This window comes from Bos indicus, chromosome 6 (genome assembly GCF_029378745.1).
Source record: "Bos indicus isolate NIAB-ARS_2022 breed Sahiwal x Tharparkar chromosome 6, NIAB-ARS_B.indTharparkar_mat_pri_1.0, whole genome shotgun sequence".
Classification (NCBI taxonomy): domain Eukaryota; kingdom Metazoa; phylum Chordata; class Mammalia; order Artiodactyla; family Bovidae; genus Bos; species Bos indicus.
Genome location: NC_091765.1, coordinates 26,041,946 through 26,064,940, shown reverse-complemented (window position 1 = coordinate 26,064,940; position 22,995 = coordinate 26,041,946). Strand labels below are relative to the sequence as shown.

The following is a 22,995-nucleotide window of genomic DNA, read 5'->3' as shown; positions in this document are numbered from 1 at the left end:
AATCTTCCTTAGAGAAAGGATTAACAAGTGGGTACCATAGGCTTTCACAAGTTCAAAACGATTAAATATTTCGGGGTTGCAGACTTAAGCCATGGTAGTTAATAGAAAAGTTCTCGTTCAAAAATACTTTTGCAAAAACATACATCTATATGTGTATGTGCATAGAAAATCCATTGCTTTGGATGTTTGTGCCATTTCTTAGTTACCCATTTTACATGCTGTGTCCACAGCTGCTTTATTCCCATCCCTAGACTTCAAGTTGCCATATTACTTTTTAGCTACCTTATGGCTCATTTTCAGTTAACTACAGTTGCAATGATAATAATTAAGATCTTTTAACCAATAAACTTCTTTCTTGAGTAAAAATTAGGCTTTTTGGAATATGATTCTAAGAATAGTTCAGTTTTCAGATTTAGTATTCAAACTTCACATTTATCACATGTAGTGTGAAATGTAGGATAAAAACACTTCCCTTCACCTTAAACATGTGTGATATTTACCTTAAAAATTTTCCTTCATTTAGAATTTCTGGACCTTCTCCACTTATAAATCAGAGTGTATTCTTTTTCAAACTATAGTTTTTACTGTAGGGTTTTGCTACATTTCCTAAAGAGGAAAATACAGACAGTGGACATACAGGTAGACAATTTTGAGTACAATACACCATCACATGTATGTTGAGGGGAAGTATAATAAGGTCCTTCTCAATGACTACGGCTAAAAGACTAAGGGTGGCAAAGACACAAAAAGTACAAGAAGTCAAAAGAAATACCATTCCTTAGTCTGAAAGGTGACATGATTCAACATGAGCAGAATGATTAAGAAGACTTTATTAGACTCAATTACACATATGATGGTTTATCTAGCTCTCACTTAAATTTTTAAAATTTGCTTGAAAAATGATTTCACATTGATTTTTATTTCTTTTGGAAAGCTCCCATGTGCAATTTATTGGTAGTACCTCTGAAGGACAGAATTATTGATGATGTTTGGCTGATGTTTCAGATGATAGAGGAGGCAGAAGACTGCCAGAAGTGAAGGTGTGTGTATGGTCTCAAAATGTCAGGATGGTACGGACACTGAAACCGAAAATAAAAGATAGAAATTGTTTTAGTGTTTAGATAATATACACTCTTCCATGGGAGAGTACAAAGAGCATTCAGTTTGTCTCTTTGAAAAGCTGTGTTTGTTTCCTGCTATTCCATTCCCATTCCTAATGCACTCAAGTCAAGTAAAAGGTCAGCTCATCTTTTCTTTCTGTTGTCTTTCTCCAACCTGAATCTCAATTATAACGTTCTGAGTGTGACTATCATTTAGGCTTCATTGTGTATTAGATTTTCAAAATATCATTTTTGAGAGTCTACATTCCTTATACAATAACAAATACAAAATAACAATTGATAATTACATGTAATAAGTTCATGCTATCTGTCACTCTGTAGAGCCTCATCATGTATTTAATCATTTAAACCTCTATTTAAACAACACTATGTGGCAGGTTCTAATATTATTTCCATTGTAGAGATGATAGATGCAGGATTTAGAGAGACTTGTACCTTACTTTAAAACATACATCTCGTGTGGGCTCCTGGGATTTAAATCCAAATAGAAAGTTGCACAAATTATAAGATGATAGATAATGTGCCTAAAAGTGCTGATAATGTAATAAAGTTAAGACCATGCTAAAATTTTAACAAAGCTTAGATAAAGAAATGCTTAAGAAAACTTAAAAGTAGAAAAAAAGTTGATTTGTGTTTGGAGAGACTTTATTCTTTGGAAGATCAGAAATGTAACATTTTACTGGAACTAATGTCCTTTCTAAAAACCATCTTCTGATGGACAAATGGTTTAGAAAAAGATGATCTATGTATCTTAAAAAATTATTAGTATATATGTATATATGTGTGTGTATATATATACATATATATGAAAAAATGTATATAGATAATTTAGGAACTAAAGAACAATATAAAGAAGAAAGTAAAAATAACCTGTAATCCCACAACTTAGAAATAATCAATGTTAATATTTTCTTGAATTTTGATTATCTTTTTTCTAAACATATGTTAAGTTTTTATTGCTCTGATTGAAAACTTGGAACAGTATTATATATATAAGTTCTGTATTCTCTACTCTATAACCTAAAATTACATCAGGAGAATTTCCCAATTTAATGAAATCATTTCCTTTTAAATGGCTTAATTAATTTCTAGTAATGTTTGGAATTTATTTAATATTCTTTTAATGTTCAACTTTTAGGATGTTTCCAATTTTTGCTGTTATAGATAATAAACATGCTTAAAGATATGTTCATTTGCATATCTCATAATGTCTGTAGAATAGATTCTGAGAAATGTAACTGTTGGGACATAGGATCTACGTTTCTTTTTTTGAGGTTTCTTATACATATGACCAAACTGCTTTTTAGAAAGGATGTGATCTGGTACTGTTTGGATGCTAGTTTCTTTCCTTCTTCAATTATATTTATCAGACTAAGTGTCTAGTATATATTATGTGTATAGCTGCTTAAGAAATAGTGTTTAAAACCAAAAAACCTGATGAGCAGAAGTGTGAAGTCACAGAGAAAGCAGAGACTGTGGAACAAGAAGGTGGGAGTTAGGTAAAACTACCTATAACTAACTGTGTCTCATTTATAAATGCAAGTGATGAAATTCTTTTTAGGTGTTTGTAAAAGATTAATATTAAAGGTAGAAAATGAAACTGACTTTGTTTTGTAAGTTTTGAAGAAAATGTAGATTTAAACTTTTAAAATAGTATTTTGTACCCTTCCTCTTTGCAATAATTTTTATTTGTGAAAAATCCATTGTAGATGGAAAAATAAGAGTAAAAATAATAGTCAGCATTTTTTGAAAAAAGTAATATATGCATAGAAAATGATGCCTGTATAGCTCCACTGACTTCCATAATGAGTTTTTTGGATGTCTGGAATGTAATTTAAATTTGTAGCTATTAATAGTCAACCATTTTAAGTGGCCAGGCAGGGACTGGGATAACTCCATGTTATATGACTATATGTCTCTGATTCTTTTTCCTTGCAAAGCAGAGAATATTCTTGTGAAGATGGCAGAGGGTCTGATCATTCAGATTTGCTGTGACCAACATAATTTAGCTTCAGCAGAACAAGAAATACAAAGCATTTTAGTTTCTTGCAATATAATCTTATGTGTTCTACACGCAGAGACTGAACTGGGAATGGAAAACCAAGGCAATCCATCCTTGCCTTTCTCTCATCCTTCAACCTCTTTTTCTCTGTTAGTCAAACCCCACCAAAACTTAAAATCTACCTCATTCCAGAGCGAAGCAGGTCAAATCCTTCGTTTATTTTTTCAAGTGGTAAAACATGGGTAATTAACTGATCCAGTGAAAACTTCTTAGCCATGAAATCAGTCACAAGTTTGGGGACAGATTCTTTACTTTTGAAGCCTGAAAAGAAAGTGACATCAATGTTAGATTCATCCAGATATAAGCAGAGGTTTAGAGACAAGACTTTCTACATAAAATTTAAATGAAAGTTTATAAAGTGTCCACAGACTACTGTTGCTGAGGTTAATAAGAGTGTATGTTTCAATATCTTTTTGAAGTGATTTGACTTTTAAAAAATCTCCCCGCCCAACAAACCAGAGCCTTTGGTTATTAGTTCCCTCATAGAGAAGTTATAGTGTAGATGGTTGTTCTCAGAGTCAAGAAGAGATTCAGTAGTTGTCGACATCTGGGCAGTGAGTGCAGACATAAATTGTTGCCATGGGTTTCCTGGATCCTCCTAGGCATCTCAGTGCATTATGCAGTCACCAGTGTCAAAAGAGATGATGCTGAAAGATCCTAGTCAGTTTATGGGGACACCACTAAAGTCTACCTTGGGACTTTTTGGGTACATTAGTTCCACATCTAGTTGATTTGGAGCCTCTAGATACAAAGGAATCTTAGTGCATTTTTAACTACATTGCATTTTAAACCCTTGCCTTGTCGCTTGCAAAAGGGAAGAATTCCTGACCTTAGTAAGAATTTAGCGCTCAAGCCTAACTGCTGCTGCTGCTAAGTCGCTTCAGTCGTGTCGGACTCTGTGCGACCCCATAGACAGCAGCCCACTAGGCTCCTCTGTCCCTGGGATTCTCCAGGCAAGAATACTGGAGTAGGTTGCCACGTACCACCAAAAATAGCTCCTTTCCAGGTACGTCCAGTCAACAGCAACATGGGGTTCATAGAGATATTTTGGGCATGAGGAGGTACTCCTACAATGACGCTTACACCATATGCTTCTTGACAGCACAGCAAGGCAGACATCTGGAATAAAATTAATATGTAGCATCATTAAAGTGGATTCTCTGGTAGTCCCCATTTGTGAAACACAGTATCATGTGCTATGGATCTAGTTAAATTGTGAGTGTGTGGCTGGAAGAGATTGGCTTTTTCTTCACTTCCCATTATTTCCTAAAGCCACTACATGTGGCTTTAGAAGATGCCCAGAAAATATTTTGAATGAAACGGTAGATGAATGAAATTGTATGTTTTATGTACATAAATCTTCTTTAGAAAATAATAAAGATGAAAATACCATTACACATATATAATCTGATTCTTCAAATAAAGGTAACGTTTATCATCATGTGACCCCAGAGCAATCTGAAATGGTTAGTTCATTTAATTATTAAGTAGATATCTTGCACTAAGTACTTTGAACCAGGTATTTTGATGGTGAACCAGATATATGGTCAGTTATATCATCAATATTTCTCTCTTCTCCTCTTGATGGTCTTCCTTTTTAATGGATCCATATTTCTACTGCCCATTTAAATGGGCACCATTTTCCTAATTTATATACATTTACCCTAAAGACCATCTCCAAGAAAAAGAAATGCAAAAAGGCAAAATGGCTGTCTGAGGAGGCCTTACAAATAGCTGTGTAAAGAAGAGAAATGAAAAGCAAAGGAGAAAAGGAAAGATATAAACATCTGATCAATGCAAAGACATAGAGGAAAACAATAGAATGGGAAAGACTAGAGTTCTCTTCAAGAATTTTAGAGATACCAAAGGAATATTTCATGCAAAGATGGGCTCAATAAAGAACAGAAATGATATGGACCTAACAGAAGTAGAAGATATTAAGAAGAGGTGGCAAGAATACACAGAAGAACTGTACAAAAAAAATCTTCATGACCCAGATAATCACGGTGGTGTAATCACTCACCTAGAGCCAGACATCCTGGAATATGAAGTCAAGTGGGACTTAAGAAGCATCCCTATGAACAAAGCTAGTGGAAGTGATGGAATCTGGTTGAGCTATTTCAAATCCTAAAAGATGATGCTGTGAAAGTGCTGCACTCAAGATATCAGCAAATTTGGAAAACTCAGCAGTGGCCACAGGACTGGAAAAGGTCCGTTTTCATTCCAATCCCAAAGAAAGGCAATGCCAAAGAATGCTCAAACTACCGCACAATTGCACTCATCTCACTCGCTAGTAAAGTAATGCTCAAAATTCTCCAAGCCAGGCTTCAGCAATACGTGAACTGTGAACTTCCAGATGTTCAAGCTGCTTTTAGAAAAGGCAGAGGAACCAGAGATCAAATTGCTAGCATTTGCTGGATCACGGAAAAAGCAAGAGAGTTCCAGAAAAACATCTGTTTCTGCTTTATTGACTATGGCAAAGCCTTTGACTGTGTAGATCACAACAAACTGTAGAAAATTCTGAAAGAGATGGGAATACCAGACCACCTGACCTGACTCTTGAGAAACCTGTATGCATGTCAGGAAGCAACAGTTACAACTGGACATGGAACAACAGACTGGCTCCAGATAGGAAAGGGAGTACATCAAGGCTGTATATTGTCACCCTGCTTATTTAACTTATATGCAGAGTACATTGGAGAAGGCAATGGCAACCCATTCCAGTACTCTTGCCTGGAAAATCCCATGGACAGAGGAGCCTGGTAGGCTGCTGTCTATGGGGTCGCATAGAGTCGGACACAACTGAGTGACTTCACTTTCACTATTCACTTTTCATGCATTGGAGAAGGAAATGGCAACCCACTCCAGTGTTCTTGCCTGGAGAATCCCAGGAATGGCGTAGCCTGGTGGGCTGCCGTCTCTGGGTTTGCACAGAGTCGGACACGACTGAAGCGCCTTAGCAGCAGCAGCAGCAGCAGCAGCAGAGTACATTATGAGAAACGCTGGGCTGGAAGAAGCATAAGGTATCAAGATTGCCAGGAGAAATATCAATAACCTCAGATATGCAGATGACACCACCCTTATGGCAGAAAGTGAAGAGGAACTAAAGAGCCTCTTGATGAAAGTGAAAGAGGAGAGTGAAAAAGTTGGCTTAAAGCTCAACATTCAGAAAACTAAGATCATGGCATTTGGTCCTGTCACTTCATGGCAAATAGATGAGGAAACAGTGAAAACAGTGTCAGACTTTATTTTTTTGGGCTCCAAAATCACTGCAGATGGTGATTGCAGCCATGAAATTAAAAGACGCTTACTCCTTGAAAGGAAAGTTATGACCAACGTAGACAGCATATTAAAAAGCAGAGACATTACTTTGTCAACAAAGGTCCATCTCGTCAAGGCTATGGTTTTTCCAGTAGTCATGTATGGATGTGAGAGTTGGACTGTGAAGAAAGCTGAGTGCAGAAGAATTGACGCTTTTGAACTGTGGTGTTGGAGAAGACTCTTGAGAGTCCCTTAGACTGAAAGGAGATCCAACCAGTCCATCCTAAAGGAGATCAGTCCTGGGTGTTCACTTGGAAGGACTGATGTTGAAGCTGAAACTCCAATACTTTAGGGACACCCGATACGAAGAGCTGACTCATTTGAAAAGACCCTGAATCTGGGAAAGATTGAAGGCAGGAGGAGAAGGGCATGACAGAGGATGAGATGGCTGGATGGCATCACTATCTCAGTGGATATGAGTTTGGGTGAACACCAGGAGTTGGTGATGGACAGGGAGGCCTGGTGTGCTGCAGTCATGGGGTTGCCAAGAGTTGGACATGACTGAGCACTGAACTGAACTCCCGTTTTTTTGAAGTATGATTGACAAAAATCGTTTATTTTTAGGTTGTACGCCATGAGTTTTTAGGATGTATAGTGTGATGATTTAATATACATATGCCATGTGAAATAATTACCACAATTAAGTGAACACATTTATAATCTCACACAGTTACTAGTTTTTTTTTGCAGTGAGACCATTTAAGATCTTCCTTCTCAGCAAATTGGAGTTATATAAAACAGTATTATTAACAGTATTATTAACTATAGTTAATAATACTATAGTAACCATGCTGTACATGGATGTCTCCAGAACTTGCTCATAACTGAGAGTTTGTACTGTCTGACATCTACCCATTATTCCTCCTCTACTTCCTCCAGCCCCTGGCCACCACTGTTCTACTCAATGGTTCTAAGAATTTGAATTTTTTTAGACTTCACATATAGGAAAGATCATACAATAATTGTCTTTCTGTGTCTGGCTTATTTCACTTTGCATAATGTCCTCCAGATTTTTCCAAGTTTTTGCAAATGTCAGTACTTCTTTTCTATGGCTGAATAATATTCATTCATATATATACATATATACAGTTCACAAATGTATATTATACACACACACACACCTCACAATTTCTCTATCTATTCATCCATATGGACATTTAGGTTGTTTCCATATCTTGGCTATTATGAATAATGCTGCAATGAGCATGGGGATGCACATGTCTAAGATAGTTTATTTTCTTTGTATATATTTCCAGAAGTGGGATTGCTGGATCACATGATAAAAGATCTATCTTAAATCTTTTGAGGAGCATTTACACTGCTTTTCATAATGGCTGTTTTATATTCCCACCAACTGTGCACAAAATTCCCTTTTTTCCACACCCTCTTCAACACTTGCTATTGCTTTTTTTTTTTTTTTTTATAATATTCATTCGAAGAGGTATGAGGTAATAATCCCTTTGTGATTTTGATCTGCTTTGCCTTCTAATTAATGATGTTTAATTCAGTTCAGTTGCTCAGTTGTTTCTGACTCTTTGTGACCCCATGGACTGCAGCATGCCAATCCATCACCAACTCCCGGAGCCTACTCAAACTCATGTCTATTGAGTCGGTGATGCCATCCAACCATCTCATCCTCTGTCGTCCCCTTCTCCTCCTGCCTTCAATCTTTCCCAGCATCATGGTCTTTTCTAATGAGTCGGTTCTTCACATCAGCTTCAGCATCAGTCCTTCCAATGAATATTCAGGACTGATTTCCTTTAGGATGGAGTGGTTGGATCTCCTTGTACTCCAAGAGACTCTCAAGAGTCTTCTCCAACATCACAGTTCAAAAGCATCTATTCTTCGTCGCTCAGCTTTCTTTATAGTCCCACTCTCACATCCATACATGACTACTGGAAAAACCATAGTTTTGACTAGATGGACCTTTGTTGGCAAAGTAATGTCTCTGCTTTTTAAGAAGCTGTCTAGGTTGGTCATAGCTTTTCTTCCAAGGAGCAAGCTGTTGGCCAAAAAAGCCATATAGGTGTTGGTGAAAATGGGCATATTTTAAATGTGCTTTGACCTTCTGTGAGCTTTTATTTATTTTTACTCTGTAACTTAAAAAGAAAGCCTTTTCCCTCCAGTCAGGTTTTTAGACATGTGTGTAGTAAGAAAGTTGTTTAGGAAAACACCCCCCACCCCAGAAATATATAGTAGTTGACCCTTTGATTTTGGAGTATGACACTTGGACGATCAGAGAACCTCAGGACATGTGGCTATCAGATACTTAAAATAATCCAATTCCACAAGAGAAAATGGAGGAAAAACCATATTAAAAATGGCATAAGGAGCAAGTGACAGCCTTGGAAAGTGACAGCCTTGGAACATCAGTCGTCTATGGAATAACTGTTCCTGGTCAAGGCTGCAAAGAGCTTTACTCTTAAGGTGCTGCTTCCTGTTAGCAGCACTGCTGGGACTTACTGGATAACCTAAAGAGAGTGATTGTGTTGGTCTCTGGGGGTTTATTCACTAGGATTCTAGAGAATTCTGCTTAGGGCGAATGTAGCTAGAGATGTGTTCTCTGTTGCAATTGATGATATCTGTAATTATTTGAAAGTAGTATCATGTATGGGGTTTCCCTGATGGTCACACAGTAAAGAAAGCCTGCAGTGCAGGAGACCTGGGTTCGATCCTTGGGTTGGGAAGATCCCCTGGAGGAGGGAAATATCATGTATATTTTAAAGATGATGTAAGTTTTGCACAGTTGGAAATGGTACTTCCTTTTGACAACACCAGATAACATTTATTAAGAGCTTACCACTGACAGGTGGCAGTTGCTAAATATATTACATGTGTCATCTCATGTAATCCGCAAACAACACTACAAGATACATACCACTTAAAATTTTTTGGTGGGAAAACCTGTTGACCTTTTAAATTATTCAGTTCAGCACACAGATTTGGATGCTTTTTATGTACCAGGCACTGTGCTGTCTGCTGTGATAAACGGGGCATATTTTCTGTTAATAAAATGATAAGGAGCCTAAAGTTTCTCATTGGTTTTTTTTTTTTGGTCCAAGTATGGTCTTGAAAAAAGAGAATTCATTAAAACATACAAATATTGTTAAATCATTTTTTGTTAAGAATGTGTTGAAAAATCAAACTTGCCAACTTGAGAACAGAATTTATATTCTTTATATGTACTTGAGTTTGAATTTTTAAAACTAAAAATTAAATTTATGACGGCTCAGTAAACCCCCCCCCCTCTCTAAACAGGACATGATACTCGTACTCGTGACAGGTTTTTTTTGTTTTTTTGTTTGTTTGTTTTTGACTGATGGAATGAGATTCCTCATCATAATAAATTAAGCAACCCAGGTAACAAATAGGAAATGGAAAATCATCATAGTTTTAAAAATATTCTTTCTATATAATGCTTATATTCTGCCACATTAAAGAAAACTCTAGAATGCAGAAGCTTATGTCTTGACACATTTCAAAATACATACCATGGTGTCAAGCCGACCGATGACTTCAAATGAAAAATCTACACCTCCACCACTCACTTCTTTCAGCACCTCCTCGATGGGTTTCTCGTAGTCCTGAGGGTTGATGCACTCCGTGGCACCCACCTGTTTGGCCCTTGCAAATTTGTCTTTGTTGATGTCCACTGCAATGATCCTGGCTGCTCCAGCTGCTTTGCAGCCCATAATAACAGACAGGCCAACTCCTCCAAGGCCAAACACGGCACAGGTGGAGCCCTGGGTGACCTGTGTTTTCAGAAAATGTGAAAATGGATTAAGTAATGATTGTTAAGGGCTTTCCAGGTGCCTCAGTGGTAAAGAATCCGCCTGCCAATGCAAGAGATGCAGGCGCAATCCCTGGGTCAGAAGATCTCCTGGAGAAGGAAATGGCAACCCACTCCAGTATTCTTGCCTGGGAAATCCCATGGACAGAGGAGCCTGGTGGGCTACAGTCCATGGGCTAACAAAGAATTGGACATGACTTAGCAACTCAACAACCACCACCACCAACAACAATTGTTAGAAAGGGCCTAAATTGTATAAAACGCCATGCTTTGTTTTTTTCAGAAGTTACTCAAATTATGTCCAACCTTTTGTAAAAACCTTTTTTGACTTTAGCTGTCTCACACTTGAAATGACGGGTTTGAATTAGATTAGTGTTTCTCTAATGTTCCTGGACATTAGACTCACCTGCTGCTGCTGCTGCTGCTGCTGCTAAGGCGCTTCAGTCGTGTCCGACCCTGTGCAACCCCATAGACGGGTGGCCATCAGGCTCCCCCATCCCTGGGATTCTCCAGGCAAGAACACTGGAGTGGGTTGCCATTTCCTTCTCCAATGCATGAAAGTGAAAAGTGAAAGTGAAGTCACTCAGTCGTGTCTGACTCTTAGCGACCTCATGGACTTCAGCCTACCAGGCTCCTCCGCCCATGGGATTTTCCAGGCGAGAGTTCTGGAGTGGGGTGCCATTGCCTTCTCCGTTAGACTCACCTAGGAAGCTTTAAAAAAAATCTCAATACCCAGGTCACAGCCCATAAGCAATTAAATCAGACTCTGTGCCGGTAAGTGGAAAAAGATATGCAACCCACTCCAGTATTCTTGCCTGGGAATTCCCATGGACAGAGGAGCCTGGTAAGCTTCAGTCCATAGGATCACAGAGGGTAGGACACGACTTAGCAACTAAACAACGACAACAACTCTGCAGGCAAGACCAAGTCTCCAAGTGACTCCAGCGGGAAACCCAGGCTGGGAGCCAGCGGACTGGATGACCATTGAGCTCTAGATGCTAGTAACTCCCCTCTTGAAGAAAATCTAGTGCCTCAAATCTGTTGATGCCAGCTTCAGTCCATCACACATACACAAACACAATTCTAGGGAAATTAATAATAAATGGAAGAGAGGAGACTGAGAAAATAATCCAACTGAACCCTCAATAATTAACACCTTGGTTCAAAAATTTTCAGTAGTCATGATGTATAATGAGAGCAGAAAGAAGCTGTGAAGTAGAGAAGAGTTATCCCCAGCTTAAGCAAACTTAACAACAGGGGAAATTTAACAGGTAATTTTAAGATAATACAGCTTGAGATCAATGTGTTCTTAATGGGTCTTTATCTCTGCTTTAAAAAATACACAAATGAAAAATAATGCAATGAAAAGCTGGTTTATATTTTAATAATGGATGAAATCCATTATCACAAGTACCCTTGGCTTCCACTCTGTGCGCAGGTTCAATTAGACAATCTGTTCAGATGATGCAATTGCACAAGGGACTTAGTGCTAAGGTCACAGAAATTTGGAAAACACGCACTCACAATAGCTTAACTTACCTAAGGGACTGTTTAATAAACCTAGTCTGTTATAGTCAGACTTCACTGTGGATAAAATGTTCCTCCTGTACCAAGAAAACATTCTGTGGGGGTATGACACCACTTTTTTACCTTAGAAAAAGATGAGGCTTGTGATTGTGATTTAAAAGTGTTGGTAAATATCTACTGTGGTTTGTCATTCAGCAGGAGTTTTGAGGAGGCTAGTCGCAGTTGTCATGTTAACTACCTGTAAGATGTAGGGCAAATGGCTTTATGTCTCTGGGTGTCAGTCCATAAAACAAAAGGATACTACTAGATTTCCAACCTTTTAGGAAGAGAAGACTTTAAAGAATTTCTTCTTAAAACCTGCCACATTGAAGTTTGGGTGTGTGTGTGTGTTCATGGCTGGGGAGGAAGTATAGCAGTGGAATAAATGCTTCATGCATCATCGAAGCCTTATTGCTTTCCTCGTAGAGATACAGAGAGTGGGCATGTTGGTGACCCTCAGTTTGGAGGTATATCAGGATATCAGGTCAGGCTCTGGAATCTCCTGTTGATCCTAATTCTGGGAGTAGAGGATCCATGAACTAAACTCATAGTCAGCCCCTTCATTTTGTTTACTTTTGCTTCCTCAAAACTTAGCAGAACCTATTGTTCATGGCTCATGTAGGCACTAAATGAATGATAAAATGAACTCCTAGGTCTAAAACTTAGTAATACCACAAAGAACACATACAGAAGAATAATTATGGAAAACACCTTTACTTGTTCTTAACTAATTATCAATAGCTTTTCATTTGTGGTAACAGATACATTTTCTAGGACATGCCCTGAATTCCTTCTGAGGGTATCTTCTACTTTTAATCAACATCCTCAATTCTGTGGAGCATAGCAATGCTATTATGGTAGAAGAGGGGAAAGCTTCCAATAAATGTGAAGAATGATCTCAGATTCCTGTGAGAAATTGCTTTGCTTTTAGCTCGTGACAGTCTGAGTGTAGCTGGTTTTATCACTCATTGTTATTCCTACCTTGGCAATTTTGACTGCAGACCCATAACCAGTAGAAAATCCGCAGCCAATGAGACAGACTTTCTCCAGTGGTGAGTCTGCATGGATCTTGGCCACTGACATCTCATCCACCACTGTGTACTGGGTGAAGGTGCTGGTGCCGAGGAAGTGGTGGATGGGCTTCCCCCTGCAGGTGAACCTGCAGGTACCATCATTAAGGGTCCCCCGAGGCTCCTTCAGCCTGGTCAGTGCAACACACAAACACAAGCGGGTATAAGACAGGAGCAAAACTAGCGTGCAGCTTCCTTCACTGCCAAGGAGAGTAACAGATACTCACTGGAATTTCAGGCAAAGGTTGGCTTCTGGGTGTTTACAAACATTGCACTTTCCACACTGGGGAATAAAGAGTGGGATGACTTTATCACCTGGGGATGAGGATAAAACAGATTCTTCTTAAATTTCTACACAGGAATTAAGAAATTAAGTAAGAACTTAAAGCTTCAGTTCGGTCAGTTCAGTTGCTCAGTTGTGTCCAACTCTTTGCGACCCCATGAATTGCAGCACGCCAGGCCTCCCTGTCCATCACCAACTCCCGGAGTTCACTCAGACTCACGTCCATGTCCATCGAGTCAGTGATGCCATCCAGCCATCTCATATCCTGTCGTCCCCTTCTCCTCCTGCTCCCAATCCCTCCCAGCATCAGAGTCTTTTCCAATGAGTCAACTCTTCACATGAGGTGGCCAAAGTACTGGAGTTTCAACTTTAGCATCATTCCTTCCAAAGAAATCCCAGGGCTGATCTCCTACAGAATGGACTGGTTAACTTAAAGCTTATACATATGTATTAGAGGCACTTGACTTTGAGAAGTCTCCAAGAATAGGGTCCTGTCAGCATTATGTCTTGGTCATTGGCTGTCAGTATTGTTATCGGTTTGAGTTTATATATGCTGAAGACGCCCAAAGAAATTGCAAATGTGGAAAACATGATTTTTAAAAGTAGTTCCACTGTGTTGATAGTTCTCTTTTACTGTGTGCCCTTTCTCTTAGGGATTTTATAGATATGATCTCATTTAATATTTAGTAATTAAACCTTAAATAGTCTTACTACTAATATAAATATATATTTCAGTTGTGAGCAGTCTGCCATAGTTCCACTAGATAATCTGTTAATAGTTTATAGTAATAGTACAGTAATAGTAATAGTAATAATACAGTAAAAATAAGAACCTCAACATCCATTTCCTGGCTTTTCAAAGTGATTATCCTTATCTCTATTATGAAATGAATCCTTCTTTTAAAAAATTAATTCTTTTTTAAGGAAAACAAACAAAAAAAGGACAAGTAAGAATTTAAGACAGTCTTCTGAAAACCTCAACCGTCAATAATGAGTTAGATACTTTCTTTTAGGATAGGAACTGACTTTCAAATGTTTGTAGCTGATGATTTGTAGATAATTTATTTTTACTGGTGGAGGGAGCAGGGGTGAAAAGTAGGGGTGTCATTTGTTATTAATAGATTTCTAACTAAAGGAAATATTAAGAGCTGAAACTCAAACCAGACAACTTATTTTATTGTTTTTGGTTTACAGGTCAATTAAGTGTTTTGTAAGTCGGGAGGTCAAATCTACTAGCTAAAGTGATTTTTTAGAATTAAACATAATTTTTATTTTTAATCATCTATGCTACTTATCCAAAAGACTCAGAAAAATAACATTTAAGAGATTATATGCAATGATGGCATGGAAATTTTCTGTTTATTCACTGTTTACCTCTAAAAATATTTGTATTAATATATAATAATAGGATACAGTAAATATTCAAGAAAATTGGTAACCAGTCACGTTTAATCATCGTTTAAGGAAAAGTGGGGAAACAGTGGAAACAATGTCAGACTATTTTTTGGGCTCCAAAATCACTGCAGATGGTGACTGCGGCCGTGAAATTAAAAGACGCTTACTCCTTGGAAGAAAAGTTATGACCAACCTAGATAGCATATTCAGAAGCAGAGACATTACTTTGCCAACAAAGGTCTGTCTAGTAGAGGCTTTGGTTTTTCCAGTGGTCATGTATGGATGTGAGAGTTGGACTGTGAAGAAGGCTGAGTGCTGAAGAATTGATGCTTTTGAACTGTGGTGTTGAAGACTCTTGAGAGTCCCTTGGACTGCAAGGAGATCCAACCAGTCCATTCTGAACCCTGGGATTTCTTTGGAGGGAATGATGCTGAAGCTGAAACTCCAGTACTTTGGCCACCTCATGTGAAGAGTTGACTCATTGGAAAAGACTCCTGGGGGGGATTGGGAGCAGGAGGAGAAGGGGACGCCAGAGGATGAGATGGCTGGATGGCATCACTGACTCGATGGATGTGAGTCTGAGTGAACCCCGGGAGTTGGTGATGAATAGGGAGGCCTGGTGTGCTGTGATTCATGGGGTCGCAGAGTCGGACACAACTGAGCGACTTAACTGAACTGAAGGAAAAGTGGCCATATATTCAAAGGGGAAACCTGTGAATGGGCTCCACGTCCCACCTGAGAAGAGATTATGTTGATTCAGTCCAGAGCTCACAATCCCCACTGTGTGAAGTCAGCCCTGAACAGGTTCAAAACACTGATTATGTTTGTCCCCACTATGTCTAGACATGTTTTTTCTGTCTCATCAGTAGTTTTCTTTGGACCTGGTAGAAGACAGTGCTTGGCAACACTAACATGGGAATTAACTGATAATGAACTCTACCCTGGCAGACACTGGGTCTCTTTCAATCCTCATGTATTCCCAGGATCTAACGTGGTGCCTGACATCTAGTAGGTCCTCAAGAAATACTTGCTGATGTAGAGAATACAGTAGTGCATGGATGCATATATGCCTGAGTCAGGCAGGAAGCGGGTAAAGAAAGAGACCTCTGTCCCAGCTCAGCCTTAAATACGTCATCTCTCATTGCTTCAGTGTCATTATCCAGGCTACATCATCTTAGGGCCCTGAGCCAAGGCACATTTCCTAAGTGTGAATTCTGTACCTGGTCTTACTGTAGTCACCCCTTCTCCAATGCTCTCCACAATGCCGGCTCCCTCATGACCTAAGACCACAGGAAGACGTGTGACCAGAGATCCATTAACCACATGGTCATCTGAGCGACAGATTCCTGTGGCCACCATCTATAGGGTAAAGGGGGGTTGATTAGATTCAGATAAGACTATGACCCTCAGATTGACTTAACATACTCATTTTCCTGAAGTTGCATTGAAGAATTTTAAAGCGTTTTGCTAATAATTCCTACTCTTCCAAATACAGTTTCAAATTATACCTGAAGTTATTCAGCCTGGTAATGCTCCACTTTCCTTTTATGCAGAGTAATCTGTGAAATAATTGTTTCTGAACTATTGAAGTCATATAATATGCAGCCTTTTTGATAGAAATAGAAAATGCAGATAAGAAAATAAAGTTACCTAAGTGCCACCACATAATGCTAATTGATTTTAAATGATATATATTCGTTTGCACTTTTTTTTGTTGTTGTTGTTGTTATTTAGTTGCTAAGTCGTATCTGACTCTTGGCGATTCCACGGACTGTAGTCCACCAGGCTCCTGTGTCCGTGGGATTTTCCAGGCAAGAATACTGGAGTGGGTTGCCATTTTCTTCTGCAGGAGATATTCCCAATGCAAGGATCGAACCCACGTTTCCTGTGTTGGCAGGCAGATTCTTTACTGCTGAGCCACCACATAAATTCTTCTTCGTTTCACTAGGATTATACTGTACATACTCTTTGGTCTCTTTTTAAAAAATTTAACAATTTTGATTTACAGCTTCCCTTGACAACAAATGTAATTCCACTATCTGGATGACTGTATTACAAGTGCTTTGGTTACTTTCATTGTTACATTCTGAAAAATTTAAACCTAAGATTAAATAGAAATGGAAAAAAATTTTACCTTAATACGAACTTCATGGGCCTTAGGGGGTGCAACCTCCACCTCCTCAATGGAAAATGGTTTATTGAGCTCCCACAGCACAGCTGCTTTGCATTTTATTACCTGAAAATTGAGCAGAGAGATGACACCATTGTCCCCCCAGCCTCGAATTCAGGGAATGTGCCTTTAATCTTTTTACATGTACCATCTAGCCCCATGTCTGAAACTTAATATTGTTCCATGAACGTGAACAACCTCTGATTTGCAAAAAGAATAATAGTGACTTTTTATAAAAATGTGTAAGGCAGTAACACAAGGAAAGAGAAACAGAATTAACTGTAGGGAGACATTGAGATAAAAATGTAATATATTCTTCTATGAAGAAAGATCATCATTGTTTTTCCCTCTGAAGGTTCTATTTCCTAATGTGGTTCTGCAATTGGTTGTTTATCCAAAGCTGTTGTCTTGTCCATGAAGTTCTAAATCACTATCATATTACTACCAGATTCAGTGTCTGTTGACATGAAATTCATTTCCCTCTTGCTCAATTCTCCACTTAAGCCAAAATGATTTGACTTTAGAATTCCTAAGCCTCCCAGCCTAGAATTTCTTTCTCTATGTGCCTGCTCTTTTGATTTCTCTCTCTATTTCTTCTATGGGCTCCTTGTTTGCATCACTCATTTGGAAGTTAGATTTGGCAGCTCTGTTTTGTTATATAATTTATGAATAGAGATTTCTTTCAGATTGGATTTGAGCCTAAAATTGTAGAGATTAAAACTACACACACACATAAACACACACACACACACACACTTAAAAATGGGAGAACTGTGTTTGACTTTCTAGCTAGCATAGCTTACCTACAGATGTTCTTACAAATAACAGTTAAGCATATATGTTTAGTGCTTGGGAATGTAACATAAGGGTTGTCCTCACTTTTGCAAAGCTGGTGTAATTGAGAGTTTTTTCTAAAGAGAATTAACAACATACTACAAACATGATAAAAATTCAATTGAAATTTATCTGATAATTTATTTTTACTATATATACACCAAATCCTTCCACTTTGCAAAGTGTTCATCATGGCCAATGCCACAAGAAATATAAGAGTGCTTGGATATAATACACTAATGGTAGAGAGGTATTGAATTTTGGGGTGCCAATGATGTAGCAGGCACAAGTGGCTGTGTTGGGTGAAATACGAGTTTGACTTTTAAACTTCACAGGGTAGTATTACTGAATCATTAGTCTTATTTTTCAGATGAAAAGCTTGAGGCTCAACTGACTCAATAGTTGAGAGTACTTTTCCCAAAGTTACAAACCTGGGTGTCTGAAGAATGAATACCATTTTATCTTTCACTACTTGATGATAGTAAAAGATTAACAAAAGATTAGAAGTTAGATAACAATAATAGCAGTGATTAATATTTAGTGAGTTATTTCTATGTACCAGGCACTATTTTAAATGCTTTCCAGTATTAGTTTATTAAATTCTCACAACCACCTTACAAAAGTAGGTATTATTACTATTGTCATTTAGCATTTGAAGAAAATATAATGCCAGAAGGTTAAACATAAGTGAAGTGTTATCATATAGCTAGCAGTTATTGACATTGTACCTGAGGAGGGGGGATTGATTGCCTGTAATTCATAAATTTAATTAATGCATTTGGCCTACCCTTTTGATCTCTGAACTCTGAGTTTTGAAAAATTAAAATTTTCTTTTTCTTAAGTATTCTTCATTTGAAATGTAATATGCTACTGTAAATGCCAATCAGCAACGCATGAAAATAAAGTTAAAATAAGAAAACTGCCAACTGATCATCTGTATGGTTTCCAACCAGTCTTATTCATATAGGCCTGATATATATATAGGCCTGATATAGGCCACACTATACAGGCCTGCCATTATAGCAAGATATTATATTGCACAATTCACTCCTTACACAGCAAGCCTACTAGAAACAATTGCACAGGCTTTTGCCATTAAGCAGTTAAACAACATGAATTGATTGTATTGAACAACCACGTGTATTTCTCTGTACCTGTAAGCACATTGAACAAATAAACATGAGTCTGTGGAAGGCTTAGAACCAAATATATCTGTTCTCAGTGTAAACAGTGGTTCCAACAGTATCAGTATTATTATTATTTTTTTTGTTTTGTAAAATCACGTTGGCTTTTGCATGAAGATAACATTTCTACGGGAATTCCCTAAATTGTGCCATAATAGGACACTTTAAAATCACAATTTGCATGTTGATTCTGGTTTGCTTTATCTTTAAATTTTTTTTGTTTTTTGATTGGAGTATAATTGCTTTACAGTGTTGTATTAGTTTCTGCTGTACAACTGTGAATCAGCTACACGTATACATATATCCTATCCCTCTTGAATCTCCCTCTTACTACGCATTTCCCCCGCCATCCCACCCATTTAGGTCACCACGGAGCACTGAGCTCGGCTTCCTGCGCTTTACGGCAGCGTCGCACCAGCTGTCTGTGTGGTGTCGCACCAGCTGTCTGTTTCACACACGATAGTGTATATGCGTCAGTGCTCCTCTCTCAAGTCACCCCACCCTCTCCCTCCCCTGCTGTGTCCACAAGTCCATTCTCAACGTCTGCATCTCAGTCGGTTTGCTTAGCCTTGATGATTCTAATGCTTTGAGGTCAATAAAAGTTTTGTCACATTTAACTTTCCTATATTCATAAAAAGAATGATTATGATCAAAGAGAATAACATTTATATTATAAAGAATAATATTAAGTTATATTATAAAGAATAACACATTTATATTATGATATCTTAATATAGACATAACTTCTTGATAAAAACATTTCATTTCTAACATTAGACTTGAAAATTACTCATGACTGGCTATAACTATTTCACATTTACTTAATATAGGAAATATAGATTTTAATATATATAGATGCTCTACATACTTCTTAAAGATATTTAGGTATTGCCCTTCTCAATTGTAGTTTAGTATACTTTGTATATTGAAGCATATATCTTAAGTTGTATTTCACTATAAATTATTTCTAATTTATATATGAATTCTGTTATTCATTAAATAGTGTATCTCTATATATTGCATGGTTGATTCCCAGGTGGCTCAGTGGTAAAGGATCTGCCCACCAATTCAGGAGATGCAGGAGACATGGGTTCAATTTCTGGGTCGGGAAGATCCTCTGGAGAAGGAAATGGCAAACCACGCCAATATTCTTGCCTGGGAATTTCCATGGACAGAGGAGCCTGGCAAGCTATAGTCCATGGGGTTGCAAAAGAGTCAGACACGACTGACCGACTAACACACAGGTTGCTGGCTGCCGGGGTCCAGCCCCGGTGGATCCAGGGAATTCGAAGCGGGGACGGCGTCGGCGAGGATCAGGAAACAATTGCTTAATTAAACGTTAATTAAGGATATAAAGAGTAATAGAATGAGGATAGCTCAGTGAGGAAATTTAGTGGAGAAAAGCGGCTGAAATAAGGATAGCTCAGTGAGGAAATTCAGTGGAGAAAAGAGGCTGAATAATTCAGCCAGAAGGTAAGAGAAAGAACGACATGGTGAGACCAAGTTTTGGTGAACAAGGCCCGCACTTTATTTTCCAAAGTAGTTTTTATACCTTAAGTTATGCATAGAGGATAATGGGGGAAGGGGTAGAGTCATGCAGCAAGCCAGGCTTTCTTCCTGCAAACTTATCATATGCAAAAGCTTAGGTGATTTGCATCATCTTCTGGCCCAGAGGCCTGTTTCTCTAAAGGTGATTATTCTAAAGTCAGGCGCCAGCCTCCAAAAAGCATTAGATAAAGTTGCATTCCTACAGAGCAAAGGTGTGGTGGGCTATAACAAGAAAAAGAATTAACTCAAGGGTCCCAGGTTACAAACATTAAAGCTACTACTTACACCAATTATATTAATCAATACACTGCCAGGGACACAGCAGATAAGGGATATGGAAACTTAGCAGCAAATATTGGCCCAACAAGTGAAAATCCCTTCACCAATACAATTTCTAATCCATCTTTTAACTGCTCAAAGGAATCTGTATTTAGACAGTTTAGAACATCTCATGCCTCTCACAGTTGGGAGGCTCTGAACAATCACGTGTGGCCGGAAAAACCTATTCAGGCAGGCTAGAGGACTTTCAAAGGAGTTTGTAGGTTAAACACTGTCACACTCAGGAATTATTAACTGGAGCTGTAAGCTAACTCTTTTTTTCAGAGAGAGGTAGTGGGGGACAGCCCCCCATAAAGTCAGAGGTGTAGGTGAAAGCACAAAGCAGAAAGTAGGCAGACTCTGGTTTTGGGGGTAGATGGGGGACTCCTGAGGCTTGATCCCGCCTTTGCGTATGCCGAGCCTCCTTCCTCATGACCTTTGTCATGGGCAGAGTTCCTCACACTGGCTATGGGCAGTGATAGAATTCCAGTTGAGCTATTCCAGATCCTGAAAGATGATGCTGTGGAAAGTGCTGCACTCAATATGCAATATGCACTCAAAATGCAATATGCTGGCTCCCGGCAGCTGGCCTCCTGAATAAAGGAAACTTTCCTTTCTAGCCAATGCTTGTCTCTCGAGCAGTCAAACATGAGTATTACATTAATTAGAATAATTCTAAAAAAAAAAAATTGCCTTACTTTTCCTGCCGTGCTCATGTTTCTTCTTTTCTCTGCTGGCAGGAGATGTGAATTACAGACTTACAGGCTCTTCCCTGTTCAAGTACATACAAGAGATAGATTGCACAGATTCTTATATGCTTGAACACCATCCTGTTACCCACATGTGATCTGGGATCTTTAAGCCCTGCCCATCAGCTTATTCTTAGACCTAGTAAAACCAACAGTAACAGGGCACTGAACCAGCACTCAAATATTAACTTTGTTTGCAATATGCTAATTTCAAATAACATCTTGACTTCATTAGTTAAATATTTTCTTACATGTACCTTTTTTTTTTTTTCTGGATTACATATTTCTCCTCTCTCATTCCCACATAGGATGTTCAGAGTTCTGTTTTCCCTTTGTATAAACTGAGCTCCGACTTCAAATCAACATAACACAGTTAGCAAGGAGGAGTAAGAAAGCAGCACAAAAGGCATAGGACAGAGAGAGCTACAAGCCCGAGCGATGTGTTTGCTCCAGCACGCTCCCACTCTTCACAACAGAGAAATCAGACACCAGTCAGTGACAGCAAAAGTGGCATTTCTGCTCCATACAGTATCAATCGAAACTGACTGAGACCCTCCCTGTTCCAGATATTCAAGTGGTACTATGGGGTGACAGTGATGGATAAGAAATGACGTCTACCCGTGCCAAGAGGCAGTATGAGGCCGTGGTTGTAGCATGACCTTGGAGTCGAGCCGACCCTGTCCTTACTAGCTGTATGAATTGGACTTGTTGTTAAACTGTCCTTGGCCTTAGTTTCCTTATCTATAAAATGAAGATGAAGAGTATTGTCACCTGGAAAGGTTGTTTGATGAACAAATGAGTTAATCTTTTTAAAGCACTTAGGGATCCTGACAAATAGGATGGCCTTTAATAAATATTAGCTACAATGATCGTCCAAAAAGTAAACTCATAATCTATGGGGGGAAAGGCACAGCAAACCAAGTCAGACGATCTGTAACGTTCTATATCAGAGAGAGAGCATCCTGTCTGAAGAACTCAGAGGAGGCTTTGTAGACCTTTCAGTTAGAAACTAAATAATGATCATTTTGGCAATTATTCAAGAAAACTCACTGTGAACTTCCATTGTTATTTGTTCAGTGCAGTGAGTATGAGAAAGAGAATATGAGCTTGATTTTTAATAAATCTCAAGTCTTTTACCAACAATTGGAGGATATGGTTCATTCAACTACTTAATTAGACTTAGTCTGTCAACATATGTTAACAAACAGGGTATATTTCTCTAGAATTGTCAAGGGAACAACACCACTGTCTGTTGTCAACTTTACATATGCAGACATGGAAAGCCATACTACAGCTACACTGTCCACCCAGCAGAGAGGGTCGAAAGGTCTTCTGTCTCACTGTGGTCTTATAAACATTGACTAGACACCACTTCTACTGAATGGCTACCATACTGCTCTCACTCACCTTGACTCGTGAAGGACAGCAGTGCAAAAAAAGGGAGTCTGACCACTTCTCAGAGATTCTGGGTGGTATCAAAGGGCTGATATGTCCCAAGCAATTCAAAAGACTCGTTGGGTTGACTTGTTTATAGGATAACGGAAGGATAAGGTATTGGCAATACTGTAAATTCTTAATAAATTG

General features: G+C 38.5%; 1 protein-coding gene across 1 annotated transcript; it reads right to left on the bottom strand.

The window, feature by feature from the left end:
- Positions 1-812: 812 nt before the first annotated feature.
- ADH1C (alcohol dehydrogenase 1C (class I), gamma polypeptide) lies at positions 813-21,513 on the bottom strand. The gene is made up of 9 exons (XM_019962409.2): positions 21,361-21,513; positions 16,743-16,844; positions 15,829-15,967; positions 13,158-13,245; positions 12,842-13,061; positions 9,996-10,256; positions 4,167-4,302; positions 3,306-3,444; positions 813-1,079 (listed from the first exon to the last, which is right to left on the bottom strand). Exons 1-9 carry the CDS (start codon positions 21,376-21,378, stop codon positions 1,055-1,057), a joined length of 1,128 nt encoding a protein of 375 aa, XP_019817968.2. The 5' UTR covers positions 21,379-21,513; the 3' UTR covers positions 813-1,054.
- Positions 21,514-22,995: the final 1,482 nt, after the last annotated feature.